This window comes from Lepus europaeus, chromosome 2 (assembly GCF_033115175.1).
Source record: "Lepus europaeus isolate LE1 chromosome 2, mLepTim1.pri, whole genome shotgun sequence".
NCBI classification, from domain to species: Eukaryota; Metazoa; Chordata; class Mammalia; order Lagomorpha; family Leporidae; genus Lepus; species Lepus europaeus.
This window is the reverse complement of record NC_084828.1, coordinates 3,448,154-3,462,122: the sequence shown is the minus strand read 5'-3', so window position 1 is coordinate 3,462,122 and position 13,969 is coordinate 3,448,154. Positions and strand designations below refer to the sequence as shown.

At 65.8% G+C, this 13,969-nt stretch overlaps 1 protein-coding gene across 2 annotated transcripts; it reads right to left on the bottom strand.

The window, feature by feature from the left end:
* Positions 1-1,039: 1,039 nt before the first annotated feature.
* Positions 1,040-13,752, bottom strand: TMPRSS3 (transmembrane serine protease 3). 2 transcript variants are annotated; one of them, XM_062175153.1, is made up of 12 exons: positions 13,626-13,752; positions 11,884-11,994; positions 10,994-11,110; positions 10,616-10,739; positions 8,751-8,876; positions 8,216-8,259; positions 7,595-7,760; positions 6,268-6,437; positions 4,836-4,931; positions 2,737-2,879; positions 2,080-2,232; positions 1,040-1,057 (listed from the first exon to the last, which is right to left on the bottom strand). In XM_062175153.1, the coding sequence occupies exons 1-12, from the start codon at positions 13,717-13,719 to the stop codon at positions 1,040-1,042; spliced, it is 1,362 nt and encodes a 453-aa protein (XP_062031137.1). In that variant the 5' UTR covers positions 13,720-13,752. The 2 variants fall into 2 exon arrangements, with proteins under 2 accessions (XP_062031137.1, XP_062031139.1); XM_062175155.1 differs by having other exon boundaries at positions 2,737-2,882; positions 13,626-13,746.
* Between the last annotated feature and the right edge of the window lie 217 nt (positions 13,753-13,969).

The window sequence follows — 13,969 nt, the reverse complement described above, 5'->3', positions numbered from 1 at the left end:
TGTGTGGGGAGGGGAGCAGAGGAGGGCCCCCACACGACTGCTGAGTGGCCATTTGTCTGCGCTGTCCAGGGCCTCGAGCATGGCCCCTGGTCCGTCCCCTGGGGCCCATCTCTGCTCTCTCTCAAACCTGCTGGTCTGGTCCCGGTACCACCAGCTAAGGACCTGGTTCCTGTGAGGCATGGACTCAGGAGAGCTCCGTGGCAATGGTCACTTCCAAGCAGCCTCCGTGACGTGGGTGACATGGGGACCACGGGGCAGTGGCCCAGGAGGGGCCTCCAATCCCGCCGCCTCCTGTGGGTCGTCGGAGCCGGGTGCAGAGCAAGAAGCCCCGGGCTCCTGCTGACCTGGGACCCTCCATCCACTCCACTTGCTGTGGTGCCCACGGGGCGGGGCTGGCCGGTCCCCACCACCCCCACTTCTTTACTCTGCTCCGAGTCTCTGACAGTGGAGGGAGGGATTCTTCACTCTGTTGGGCAACTCAGCAGAAAACGCAGAACTCACGAGGTGCCTAGGAGGGGCCCGAGCTCGCGGCTGTGTCACCAGGGGCCATCAGCGTTCCCGCACGCAGCCCAACTCAAGGGAGGACGTGTCCTCCCGAGGCGAGGCCGACAACGCGGCCAGCACCGGCCAGCTAGGACGTAATGCAAATCAGCCTCAGGGGGAGGATTCGGAGGCTGCAACCCCACGTGTGAACGGAGGCCGAGGGAGCCCTTGGGAGAAGCTGCCGCCAGCGCCTGGCCCACGGCCACACTGCCGCGGTCTTTACCCAGTGGCCTGTGTGGTCAGCAGCCGGGCACAGTCCCCGGGGGCACAGCCAAGCGGACGGGGGAGAAGGTAGCGCATGGCCTCTGCTTCTGCTCCCAGAGACAGTCACAAAGGAGCCCCAGGCTCAGTCCAGTTCCCAGCCCCGTAGCCGGCGGCAGCCTCGGAGCAGGTGTGCTGGGTGTCCGGGGAGGAGGGCCCCTGGCTCTGCGGTGGCTCACGGCCACCGTCCCCATACAGGAGTCCCGGAGCTCAGGTGGCCGCTGCCCCTCACTCTTCAAGTTTTCAGGTCCCTCTGAAAATGAAGACAGAGGGTTTGATTCTTTTAGCCCATCGGGACGCCTGTCCACCGGTACAACCTGCTGGGCCCCACGGGGTGCCCTGAGCGGCTGCTCCCCGCTATCCGTGGGGTCAAGCCTGGCCTCTGACAGCAGAGGTCATGGGCTCTGTGCGGCCGCCGGGAGAGAGGGGTTTGACCCACAGGGACAGAAGGCCGACTGGAAACTGCCCGAGGCTGGGGGAGGAGGAAGCACGGGTGCGGAGTGGGCAGGAGGTTCTATATGGGGCGATGGAATGTTCTGGAGCCGGATGGAGGTGACAGCCACACAGGCACTGAATGCCACTGGCTGTTCCCTTTAAGATGAGTGATTCTGGGTGATGTCAGTTTCACCTCCATTAGGAAGGGGCAGAAGTCTTTGAATGCGGTCCAGGAGGTGGCGATGACGGAGTCCAGGTCAAGGCAGCAAATATTTGCTCTGAGCTGGAAGGGGCCCCTCTGGAGGCTGCGAGCCCGCCAGGCCTCCCTTCCCCGGGGCCCCCGTCCTGCCGCTGCCCACCCCCAAACCCAAGCAAGGCTCCCTGATCCGGGCCCCTGCAGCCCCTCCACTTCCTGCTCCTAAACAGAGCCTCCTGGGGAACTCCTGCTCCGAGACTCCCAGCAAGGAGCCAGCTCCCAGTAGGCACGTGGAGCCCTGTGCACCTGCCGCCGCCTCATCCATAGTCACCCACACAGGGGCAGCCATGCTCGGCGCCCCCACCCCCAGAGGCCACCTCCCTGGCTTCCTCTCCCCCCTCCCCGCTTTGGAGGAGGAGGGTCCACCCTTCCAGCTCAGCCAGTGTCCCTCCTCCGTGCGTGGGGTCCACGCCCACATGCTCACCTGTGCCCAGGTGCCTGACACCTGGGAGCCACTGAGTCACTGCTGGCTGAGTCAGCAGCCCGCGGTCGCAGCCTGGCTCTCTGCCACGGGACTCGGCCACCCTGGAGGATGCCAGGGGCTGAGCAGAGGCCCAGCATGAGCCGGGGAAGGCCTCACCCACCTCCAGCTGCTCGTGGATCCAGTCCAGGAAGGAGGTGATGCGGGTGTAGACCCCCGGCTTGTTCGCCTCGGCGCAGCCGATGCCGAAGCTCGTGGCTCCCACCAGCTTCCACAGCCTCCTCTGCTGGCACACCAGGGGGCCCCCGCTGTCACCCTGCACGGCGAGCGGGAGGCTGAGGTTCAGGGGATGGCGCTGCCACCCGGTGGCATGACCCCCGTCACAATATCACACGCACCTGCCAGCCCTTCCGGAACTGACTCTGGAGCCCAGCTGTGTCTCCCCTCCCAGACCCCAGACGAGGAAGCTGTGAAGGTCAAGGGCACCTGGGTGCAGCCAGGGGCAGATGTGCCTGGCCAGGGGGCTACCGTTCACCTGTTGTCACCAGGTGCTATCAGTCTCACTTGCTCTGAGGTCGGGGGCCCAATTCAGCGGTTCCCACCCGCCTCTGCCCTCTGTCCCCTGACACCACGAGCCCCTCCCACCACCCCTCACCAAGCAGAGTGGGCGCTCTGGGTAAACGCGGCCCGGCTACCAGGAAAGGGAGGGATATCTTAAGCAAACTCTTGGCCACACCCTGCAAATTTGCCTTTCAATCCGTCACAGGGAAGCCTCGGCAGTGAGCTGTCCCCAGGGGCTGGGCACGCCCGGGGTCCGTACCTGGCAGCTGTCCACTCCGCCCCTCAGGTAGCCGGCACACAGCATGGACGGCGAGATGACGCCGCCGTAGACCTCCCTGTGGTTGCAGACCTTGTTGGAGATCAGGGGGACGGCCGCGTGGTTCAGCACAGGGGAGGCGTCTCCTGCTTCCGAGCAAGGGCAGGACAGCGCGGTGAGAAGGAACCCCAGCTCTGAGTGTCGGCGTGCGGGGGCACCGGTGACGGGGGCCTGGTGCCACGGGGTCACAGAGAAGCCCTGGCCCGCGCGGCGTGACAGACTGCAGCTTGCAGCCACTTAGCTTGGGCCACCGCTGCAGCGGCAGGAGACTAGGACCCCGCGCTGGGCCAGCCTCACCCCCGAGAGACCCCCTGCCCCGGATAGAATCTTCTGGAGCCTAACCTGGCCTGGCCGTAACCCCACCATCTTCCCGCTCTGTGGGCTTGAAGGAAGAGACCCTCCATCTCCACTCCCCTCGTCCGTTCCAGGGGCAGTGGTCAGCGCTCCTCCAAGCCCACCCTCAAGCGTTTGAGGAGTGGGGGTGGCTCTGCAAGTCCCGCGGGAGCTCCCAAACCCAGGCACACGCCTGCATCCCACAGCCGGGCCGGCATGGTCCGATCCACAGTCTACACTGGGCTGAGCGTGGCCCCTGGCCCTGCTCCTGCCGTGGGCACTCAGGGAGACACGGAGACGCTCTGGACTCTGGCAGAGCAGGCGTGAGGACAGGGCCGGGTGGGACAGGAGCTCGGCCACACCGCCCCCAGCTGGCTGTGCGCCCGGGAAGGACCCTCACTCGCCATGGGCATCTCCGCTCAGGGCCACTCCGGGGGTCACTGGGCACCCCATGGACACAGTTCAGTGCTGTGACAGGGCTCTGTGGGAGGGGCTTCCTGCACAGGTAGGCGGAGTTGGCCAGCCTGGGTGGGGGCACGCTGTACTGGAACTGGGGCCGCTGGGACATTTGTGGGGGACATAGCAGAGCGCAGGCTGGGAGAGGAGCAAATCCACCCAGGGAGCTGGAACCTTCCAGGAGAAAGACTGCTGTCCATCGGCCCAAGGAACGAGAGCCACTCTGGTGGCTGAAAGCCCCCGAGAGAGCTAGGGAACCCCAGGAGAGGAGGGGGTGTGGACCAGCTCCCCTCTCCCTTGATAAACCCAGCTTCTGATGGAGCTGGGAGTCCCTGGGGCCAGCCACAGGGCACGGAGCTGGGCCTCAGCCGAGCAGCGGTCAGGGCCCCGAGAGCGGCGGTCACCTCTGCGGGTGTTGGTGGGCGTGAGGGCTGGCAAGGCCCCTTGGACCCACAGACCCGGGCAGCCCCCTGACCAACCAACGTGTCTCAAGAGGAAAATGCTGAACTTCCAGGCAGGCGCGCGTGAACGCACACCATGTGACAGTCTGGGTGGGGTCTTTGCAGAGGTAAGGTTGTCAAGACGAGAACACCCTAGAAGAAGGGCGGGCCCTGACCACACTGGCTGGTGCGGGTTAGCTCAGGAGGGGGTGGGTGAGGGGCGGGAACTCGGGGCGGAGCCCGAGCCTGGAGTAGCTGGGGGGGATCCTGCCACAGCCCCTCCCCTCCTCCCGAGCAGGCCTCTTTGTGGTTTTAAGCCTCCCTGATTTGTCACACAGCCACTAGCGGGCAAGCGGCCGTGCCTGGGCCCCGCGCGGAGGCGAGCAGGGCACGGCTCACCTGCGGCCGTTGTTGGTGCTGTCACCACGGCCCCTTCTGGGGTGGCACAGCAGTGACAGCCTGTGACTGCTTTCCCACTGGACCGTGGCCGGGCGCACGAATGCACCCCCCAAAGCGCCACGGGCAGAAATCTCACTGGCTGCCGGCTCTGCTCTGAATAACAGAGTGAGGGTCGGCCCCTGTTAATAGGGTAGGGAGCGGGGAGGTGGCACCCCGGTGGATCAGTGAGGGTCTCCCCTCCTAGGGTGCCCACGGCTCCTCTGTCACCTCTTGCTGTCCTGAGGTGAGCAGAACCCCGGCCCCACAGCCCCTAGCCAGTTGTGTGTGCTGGATGGTTGACCAGTTGGCCAGCTGCCCCACACCCGGGCTGGGACCCCTGGCTTCTGGGCTTGGCTCTGATCTGAGACCACTGACCTCCGTCCTCCGTGGCCCCCCATCCCGACGTCCAGCACACTTTCCCATCCGGGAAGTTCTCCTCAGAGTTGGGCAGGCACACCGGCTGCACCAGCTCTGTGAAAGCAAGACAGACCCTCAAGTCAGCGATGCAGCCGTCAGAGGGAACGCCTCCGTGTCTCCCGGGAAGGCGGGGCCCTGGCTCGCGGAGGCTCCGCCCCCAAGCCCCTGAGACCCTCAGACAGCCCTGCACTGCACGCGGCAGCCTGACTGTGGAGGCCCAGACGGGAGACGGCTGAGGCTTCGGGGGCCCCACACTTGCGGCCGCAGGTGCAGGGATGGGGTCCAGCAGGACTCAGTTGTATCTGCCCACCTGTGGGCAGGGGTCAGACGTGGCCCATGGACATGCTGGGCGCTGCATGGCTAGGCCGAGGGCATCTGTGCTGTCTCACAGGCCACGCAGACACACGCCGGGGCACGGCTGTGACACAGTCCAGTGAGAGTGCCGTGTGTGCCAGAGCTGAGACATGCCGAGCCGTCATGGGCAGGACTGGGATGGGGAGGCGCAGAGGGAGTAAGGGGGCCCTGGGGTTTGTATCCCAGCCCACGTGCTGGCCCTCACTTGGTGACCACCGCCAAGCGCCGTGGACGGCCGTCAGCGGCGCAGCTCCACCCTGACAAGCCTCTCTGGGGATGTCCGTTGTGAGGGTTTGTGAAGCCGCGGGTCAGAGCTCCAGCTGCTCCCGGGCCTGGCCGCTGCTCCAGGCAGAGGGGCGTCCACCCACAGAGCCCTCCCTGCCCCCCAGGCGCCTGCCTTCCTCGGGAAGGGAAAAGGGGCTTTGGTTGACTTGGGAGGAGGCTTGTGGCCACAGAGTGCTAGAAAGTCCTCTGGTGCCACAGTGCTGGTGTCTGTCCAGGGGGCGGGGCCTGACTTGTTCAAGAAACAAAGCTGGATTCAGCTGCTGGTTGGCAGAGAACTTTCTGGAGGGCCGGCCTGGGAGGGCTCTGGCAGGCGTGTCCCATAGTACAAGCGCCTGGACAAGGGGGCACTTTGTCCACGTGGGCAGGTGACTTCCCACCTGAGACACGGGGGGCGGGGCCTGGAGAACCCCTCTCTGCCTGCAGGTGGCGCCAGCGGGGCGCACATGGCAGACCAGGCGCAGGGAGAAAGACTAAAGGTGTCGCTGTCCCCACAGCTCGGGGGTGGGGCCGGGATCCCCCAGCTGGGTCTAACCCGGAGAGCCCCTGCCTCAGCGGGGCGTCACACGGGGTTCAGTCTGCTCCCCGGGCAGCCACCGCCGAGAGTCCCTCGTCACACACAGACCAGGACAGCCTCAACTCCAGGGAGAAAGGACAGCCGGACGCTGGGCGCCGGGACAAGCAGCTCCCCTAAGGGGCTCCCCGAGGTGGCCCCGGGCTCCCCTGACGTGGACGAAGGCAAGCATGGACGCACCGTCGAAGGCGAGGGGCCCGGCCAGCTTCATCAGGGCAATGTCATTGCCGAGCCTCTTGGGCTTGTACTTGCTGTGGTAGATGATTTTCTCCACCAGGTGGGAGGGGGCCGGGCTGTCCAGCAGGGAAACCAGGCCCACCTGGACGGCCCAGGACGTGGGCAGGTTCAGGCTGCAATGAGAAGAGCCAGCCATGCAGCTCCTGGCCGCCCCGGCTGGGTGGGTGCTCGGCCCCGCAGGAGCACCGCCCCGCGGCCCACTGAGTCCTAGCCGGGCCTCGCCCTGCGCTCAGGGTCTCAGCGCTCGGGAACGGCACCGCGAGGCGCCGGTGGGACCCAGCGGCCCTCAGGAACAAGCAGCCAGGAGGAGGCTGGGGCGGCGGATGCCGTCGTGGCCATGTTCTCCGTGGCTTTCTTGCACGCTAAAGCCCCATAGAGACGGCTCTGGGGAGACGGGGTGCCCACCACGTACCCTCAGCTGGGGCTGGCAGTGTGGGCTGGCGAGTTAAGCTGTCTCCTGAGACATCCGCACTCTATCAGAGCGCTGGTTCGAGTCCCAGTCACTCCACCTTCAGCCCAGCTCCCTGCTTATGCAGCTGCGAAAGCAGCGGAAGACAGCCGGAGTGCTTGGACCTCTGCCACCCATGTGGGAGACCCGGATGGAGCTCCAGGCTCCTGGCCTCAGCCTGGCCCAGCCCTGGCTATGCAGCCATTCGGCCAGCTGGGATGAACCAGCTGATGAAAGATTCTCTCTCTCCCCCTCTCTCTCCCTCTCCCTCTCTCTCTCTCCCCCTCTCTCCCTCTCCCTCTCTCTATCTCTCTCCCCCTCTCTCTCTCCCTCTCTCTCTCTCCTTCTCTTTCTCTCTCTCTCCCTCCCACTCTCTCTCTCCCTCCCACTCTCTCTCCCTCCCTCTCTCCCTCCCTCTCTCTCTCTCCCTCCCACTCTCTCTCCCTCCCTCTCTCTCTCCCTCTCCCTCTCTCTGTTCTCTCTCTCTCTGCCTCCCTCTCTCTCTCTCCCTCTCCCTCTCTCTCTCTGCCTTTCAAATAAATAAGTGAACGTTTTATTAGAAACTGTGCCCCGCCCACCGTGGTACCACTCCCTGCAGGCTCCTCAGGGATGAGCCATGGCCGCACCCAGGTCTTCTGCTTTGCTGGGGGTCTTCCTGCACGATGCACCCTTCCCCCTCCCTCCTCCTTTGCAAATGGGCCCCGGGGTCCCCGTCACTCGCAGCCCCCAGTGCTGGGTCTATGGCCGGGTGGGCGGGGGGGACACTGCTCCCACCCGCCGGCCGCGCCCCAGCTGACTCAGGTGGGGGGTCGGGGTACTCACTCGTAGACACAGTGGGCGGCGGTGACGACCCACAGGGGCGTGATGACCGAGCCCCCGCACAGGTGGTAGCCCTGGACCTGGAGGCTGACCTGCCAGGGCCACTGCGCCAGCGCCGACGCGTTTCCACCCACGATGCGCGCCCTGTAGCCCAGCCTCAGGCCGCAGGCTGTGGAGGGAGGGCAGGGGCTGTGGGGACTCCACGGGGCCTCGGCTGAGAGGCGGAGACGTCCCGGAGACTGGAGGACAAGCAGGGAGCCCCTCGCAGCAGGGACCCCGTCGGTCCGTGGGGCCTGCCCCTGTCCATCAGCCAGGCCCCCCAGGGCGCAGGGCCCTGAGCGAGGACGGCACCGGGGCTGCCTTGCGCTGCCTTGACCCCTCAGACCCTGCACCCAAGCAGGACCCTGCCCTCTGCCGGCAGCCAGGGGCACCTGCCCTGGCACAGCCCACAGTGACGGGAGGCCGTGGACCTTCATCCTGCGGCGGCTCAGAAGTCGCCCAGCTGTGTCTGCTCCTGCAGGTGAGGCGGCCACGGCTCCCCTGCTCTCCCAGGTCGGGGCACCGGTGGGAAGGGACTCAGAGCCTTGAGGGGGAGGGCAGGGGCCCGGCTGCCCGAGGTCTCACCTGTGCACTTCAAGGTGACCACACGACCCGAGGCGCATCCCTCCCTAGAGAGGGAAAAGCGGGCTTGGCGGTCCCTGGCCGAGGCCCGTGCAACGGCACCTCCTAAAACCCTAACCTTGGAGTAGAGGAAAAGCAAACTCCGTCCACCTTTGTCCTGACGCAGGCCACCCGTCTACGGGGTCCCGCGACTCATCGGAAGGCTGTGAGGCCCAGCTGAGCTCTGAAGAGCAAATGCATCAACAGCCGTGGGCAGGGGCGACACCTGGCCCCTGCCGGTGGCACTTGCCAAGGACTCATCCGTGCCAGGCACACCGACGCTGGTAACCCTCCTTCTCCCTCCCCCTCCCTGCCCCTGCTCGCCCGCTCCCGCCCCCAGGCATCCCTGCGCCACCCACTGGGTGCTCCTGGGCCTGCCTGTCACTGACTCTCTTCCCTTCCTTGGTGGGGCCGTGAGGTTGGGTTCTCTCTGAGCCCCCACCCTGGTGTCCACACCCTGAGCTGACCCCGCCCGCCTCTCGCGTCCTCGAGGACTGACCTCACGTACACCGCGTGCTGCAGCGCCGTCACCTTGTCATCTGGCAGGAGGTGATTGACAGACACGAAGTCCCCCTGGAATCGCTCCTCCAGCAGGTCCACGCTGAGGTCGTCGGAGCTCACATAGCTGCGAGCACGTGGGGGACGGGGCCGTGCTCAGCCGACCGCAGAAGCACTCAGGTGCCACGGCCCCAAGTCACCTTGTGCCAGGAGCCGTGCTTGGTGGAGGTCATTTTGTCCCCACCCCCACCCCAGGCCATCAAAGGCCTCCTTCTGCTAAGAGATCCACACACCTCAGCAAGGCCTCGATGACCCACGCCCTGCCCACCCATCGACAGCCACTTCCTCCTGATGGGGGCAGTGACCACGCCCTGCCCGCCCACCCAGCTGCAGCCACGTGGAGTAGAACCACTTCCTCCTGATGGGTGGGTGCTGTGACCACGCCCTGCCCACGTTCTGCCCGCCCAGCGGCAGCCATGTGCAGGGGGTCCACTTCCTCCTGGTGGGGGCGGGAGGTCCCACCCCGAGGCAAATGCCCTTTGTTTGATGTGAAGCAAGCCTGGGAGGGAAGCGAATGTCGCCAGTGGGAGGGAGGGGTCTTCTGGGGAGGGGCTGTGACGTGGGACAGGACGCAGGAGGAGCCACGCCAGGGTGGCCGGGAGTAGCTGCCGCCTTCCATTACTCTGCGCCGGCGGGCACTCCTGGCAGACACAGCGGCCTGCGGCCTAGGGTGTCACCCGACTCCAGCCAGTGCTGCAGGCAGAGTGCAGGGAGCAGCCGGGCCCCACTGGCCCTGGGCTGGAGGAAGACGTCCCCACGGCAGCGGCCACGGCCATCGCGGGGCCCCTCCCCCTGGTGTTGCTCAGCCTGCGTGAGGGGCAGTCCTGGCATGGGAGAGCTGACCGTGGCTGCCACGGCCATATTGTGCGGGTGGCCAGGGCGATGCGTGGGGGCTCGTAGAACACCAGGGGACCCCGAGTGCCTCAACTGGGGCCCACACACGGCCCACGGCCCAGGGTGATGGTGACAATGAGCACAAGCTCTGACCGCATGTCCCTCGGAGCCAGGTCCACCCCCACACACCTCCAGTCACTGGGTCCTCACAGCCTCCCAGCCAGTGCCAGTACTGTCTACCACTGGGGGGAAACTGAGGCACGAGTACTAGAGCTTGAGCCCCGGCCCTCTGTCTACAGGAGGCAGGTGCCTGGCCCGGGATGTGGCTGAGAGGAACAGGGCAGGCAGTGCCCCCCGGGCCTCCCCCACAGGCCACGGAGGAACGTGGGGCCACCGGGCTGGGGTGCAGGGCAGAGCTGACGAAGGGGCCCTGACGTTGGCGTGGGGGTGGAGCTGAGGGCGTCCACTGACCATGGGGCCCTGACGGCTGCTGGGGAAGCGTGGAGCCCCTGCCTGGGGTCTGCTGGGTGGGGAGGGGGCAGGCCAAGCCCAGCTTCCCCGCCTCGCGGAAGAGAGGCCTTGGGGTGCAGATGGGTGAGGAGGGGCGGCGGGGAAGGAGGAGAAAGGGACGCTCATGGTGGTGGGTCCCGGGAAGAGAGAGGCTCAGAGGGACCAGACATGCCCGTGGGGGAGCTCTCGGCTGCTTGCCACAGGTGCAGGGGTGTGCGTGTGTCTGTCTGCGTCTCTGTGTGTCTGTATGTCTTTGTGTGTCTGTGTGTCTGTGTATTTCTGTGTCTGTGTCTGTGTGTCTCTGCTTGTGTCTGCTTGTGTGTGTTCGTGTGTATCTGTGTGTCTCTGTGTCTGTGTCTCTGTGTGTGCCGTGTCACCCCCTCCTCGGGGCCCAGGGCACCCGTGTTCCCCCACAGCTGTCGCCCTCTCCACCTCGCCGTGGCTGGTTGTGCTCGCGCTCACCTTGGGAAGCCCAGCTGGGCGCAGGCGACCTCGGCGTGGCGCGCTCTCCAGTCCTCGGAGCACACGGTCCTCCACGCAGAAGCTGTGAATACCTGCAGCGCCGCGTGCTGGCCGCTCACCCGGACTGGCCAATGGACAGGGCGTGTCCCATGAGTGGCCAGGCAGTGACTTCCAGCCCTCCTCCCCCACAGCCAACACCCCGTCTGCACCCCCACCCCCAACGCCCACCCCGAGCTGAAGTTGAACCCCTGGATGCCCCTTGGCCGGAGCTAGGGCCACTGCGTCCCAGCTGAGCAGGTGGCCGACACCAGCAGTGACCGTCTCCCAGCCGGGAAGCGCGAGGCTGGCTCCTGCCGGCTCCTCCGAGGGCGACCTTACCGCACCGGTACTCGTCCTCCCCTTGCTTGCAGTCGGAGACCCCGTCACACCGCGCAGACAGCTCAATGCACTTGAACGAGGAGCGGCACCTGTACTTCCCAGAGCAGTCGAAGTGGACTGAGAGAGGCAAGGGGACGGAGCGTGAACCGACGGCTCTGACAGTGCACGACCCTGACGCTGTCCCCTGCCACGTGTGTGCCCTTGAATTTGCCTCCTAATATGGAAGCCTGTACTGAAATAGCATCTCTGCCCAGTTTCTGCTGAATTCCCAGGCGGGGGCTGGGAGGGGGGACTGCCACTCCCTGCTTTGTCTGCAAAGCCACAAGTTAGGGCTCAGGGTCAAGAGAGGGCCTGCAGGGCTGTGGGCTGACCAGCTGAGCCGGCCGAGCAAGGCGCCCCTGCCGAGACCTGCTCGGCGTCCTGCCCGCTCTCGCTGTGGGCGGAGCAGGAGTGGACCGTGGACCCCGCTTCCAAGGAGGTGCCATGCACTTATCTCAGAGAGATGGGGAAAGAGGACCCTCCGTCCAGACGCCCCCCTTCCCAAAAGCCGCGTGCACCTTGCGATAAACATCACTGGCTTGCCTGGCACAGCGTGAATGGGGCTCTTTGTGGCTCCCACCCTGGTGGCTCCCCAGCCCCGCCCCGCCCCCTTGAGATCCTATTCCACTGCTGCCTCTGGGCGCTTCTACCTGGGCATGTGACCTGGTGACGAAGCCCCGAGCCCGGCCAGCAGAGCCCCTGCCTAACCCAAGGTCAGCAAGCCAGCACAGTTTGCCGCCAGTAATTAAGGCTGCGTGGCCGCGGGGCGCTCGTGAGAGCCGGGGAGCTCATGAAAGTTTGAGCTCCTGGTGCGGGCGTCCGAGGGCCTCTCAATAATGCATGGTACTCACTGCCCAGGCCAATGGCCAGCGCCAGTATCAGCGCGATGATCCCCACGACGAGGACTGGAAAAAACTTCAAGGGCAGCAGCGACAGGATCTGCGCGGCCACCGCGTCTGCGTCTGCCAACCAGAGAGGAGCAGGAGGGCAGGGCAGGCGGAGCCTCGGGCTGGGGGACCAAAGCCTTGAAAGGCAGCCATTCGTCCCCACCCGCCAGAGGACTGTCCACAGGGTGGGGGCGGTGCCCTGCCTGGGGCAGCGTCCCCAGCACAGCTACCCTGTGGTCCCAGCCCCCAGTACCCCAGGTTGCCATCCCATCTGGGAACAGGTTGTTAAGACAAGGTCCAGTGTGTCAGGCGCTTAACGGGGGACATCAGCTCGCAGAGACGCAGAGAGGGGGCGGCCCCGTGAGATGCGGGCACAGAGCTGCGCAGTGCCCGTGCAGGCCGAGGACCAGCCAAGACCGGGAGCTGGAAGAGGCTGGGAGCGCCCCCTCTGCTTTTCAGAGGGGCTGTGGCTCTTGACACTGAGTCACCAGGAGTCTTTGCCCCAGACCAGCCCCCCCAGGGGATGGAGACGCTGTCTCCCTGCCCGTGTCTTTGCTGGCCTGGTGGGAAGTCTTCCTCTGGAGCACGGTTCCCGCAGCTCTGTCGCTGCCTGTTATAAAAGATTCCAGTTCCCCTGGCCGGGGGTTGCTTGGCTCCAGTGCAAAGCCCGGCGTGTGCAATGCACACCTGGGCCACTCCCTGCTCTGGGGTTCTCCGAGAGCGAGAGCAGCCACGCCAGCAGGCCACTCGCACCACTGCCTCCGTCTCTGACCAGGGGTCTCGGGCCTTCTCCAGGACCCCAGTGACAGGCTGAGCTGTCCGCTGGCGTGGAAGAAGATGAGGCAGAGAGCACCGGGCAGCCTGAGGTGCAGGTGCTGGGCAGCCAGGAGACCCCCACCAGCACCCTTTCCCCAGGGGAAGAGGCCATTCTGCCCAAGTATCTCATCAGCCCCCAAAATGCACCTGCGCTAGAGGTGTCCCCGTTCACGTCCAGAAACAGGACAGAGCCCGCCCAGGGCACATGAGGGCCCAGGACCGAGGCTCGCACCTGCCTCTCTCCTCCTGCCCCTAGAGATGGTGGCCAAGAGCGGACGCCATCTCTCTCTGGAAACCACAACCTCACCTGCTGGCGACAAAGAGGCCACCTGGGCAGAGGCTTTGAAGGCAAAAACGCTGAAGGGAACCGTGGAACGGAAGGAGGGGGAACGAAGAGGAAGGAGACGGGACGGGAAGCAAACGCCCATCAGATGCGGGGACGGCCTGGGCAGCCGCCAGGGGAGGGGCTGGGGGGTCCGCTGCTCTCACAAAACCTCGGTGCCTGACGCCTCTCCCAGGCCCCCCCTTCCCTCCTTCGGCCGCCAGGAACCACACCAGCATCAGCCACTGCGTTTTAATCCAGGGTCTCACACCTCTGGTGACGTCAAGTTTAAGTTTCCTGGGAGGGTGGGTGGTCCGGTGGGGCTCAGGATGTCCTGGCCAGGGCCCACCTCCCCGAGGACTGATGGGGGCAGTTACACCTCCCATAGGAAAATAAAACCCCATCCCTGGAGTGCCAGCCAGTGGTCCCCTCTCAAGTGGCCCTGGGGTCCACAGTCACGAGGGAGAGCAGATGTCCCTATGCCGGGGAGGACATAGGGGAGACCCCGCCCCTGCCCACCGCCCGCGAGGCTGGGAGGGGGCTCTTAGAGCCGCCTGGGTCCACCTACCTGGCACCACAGGACTTATCTTCAGGTCGTCAAGGCCAAAGAGCGAACGGAAGGAGAAGGGGGCTTCGGTGGCCGGCGGGTCGTTCTCGCCCATGGTGACAATCTCAGGGCCTCTGAGCTCCGGCTCCGGCTCTGCCTCCTGAGCCCAGGAGGAACAGGCCGCGTTTGTTCCCCGATCCCCGGGGCTGGCATCGGGTGCACATTTTAAACCTTTGAAATCCACCAGGCCACCCCCAAGCGCATTCAGCGCCCGCTAATCAGAAGCGCTCATCTGGTGGGAGTGCGGCCCGCGACACAGGAGCTGCTGGGCAGAGAAAGAATTCGCGCGGAGTTCTGGCTGAACG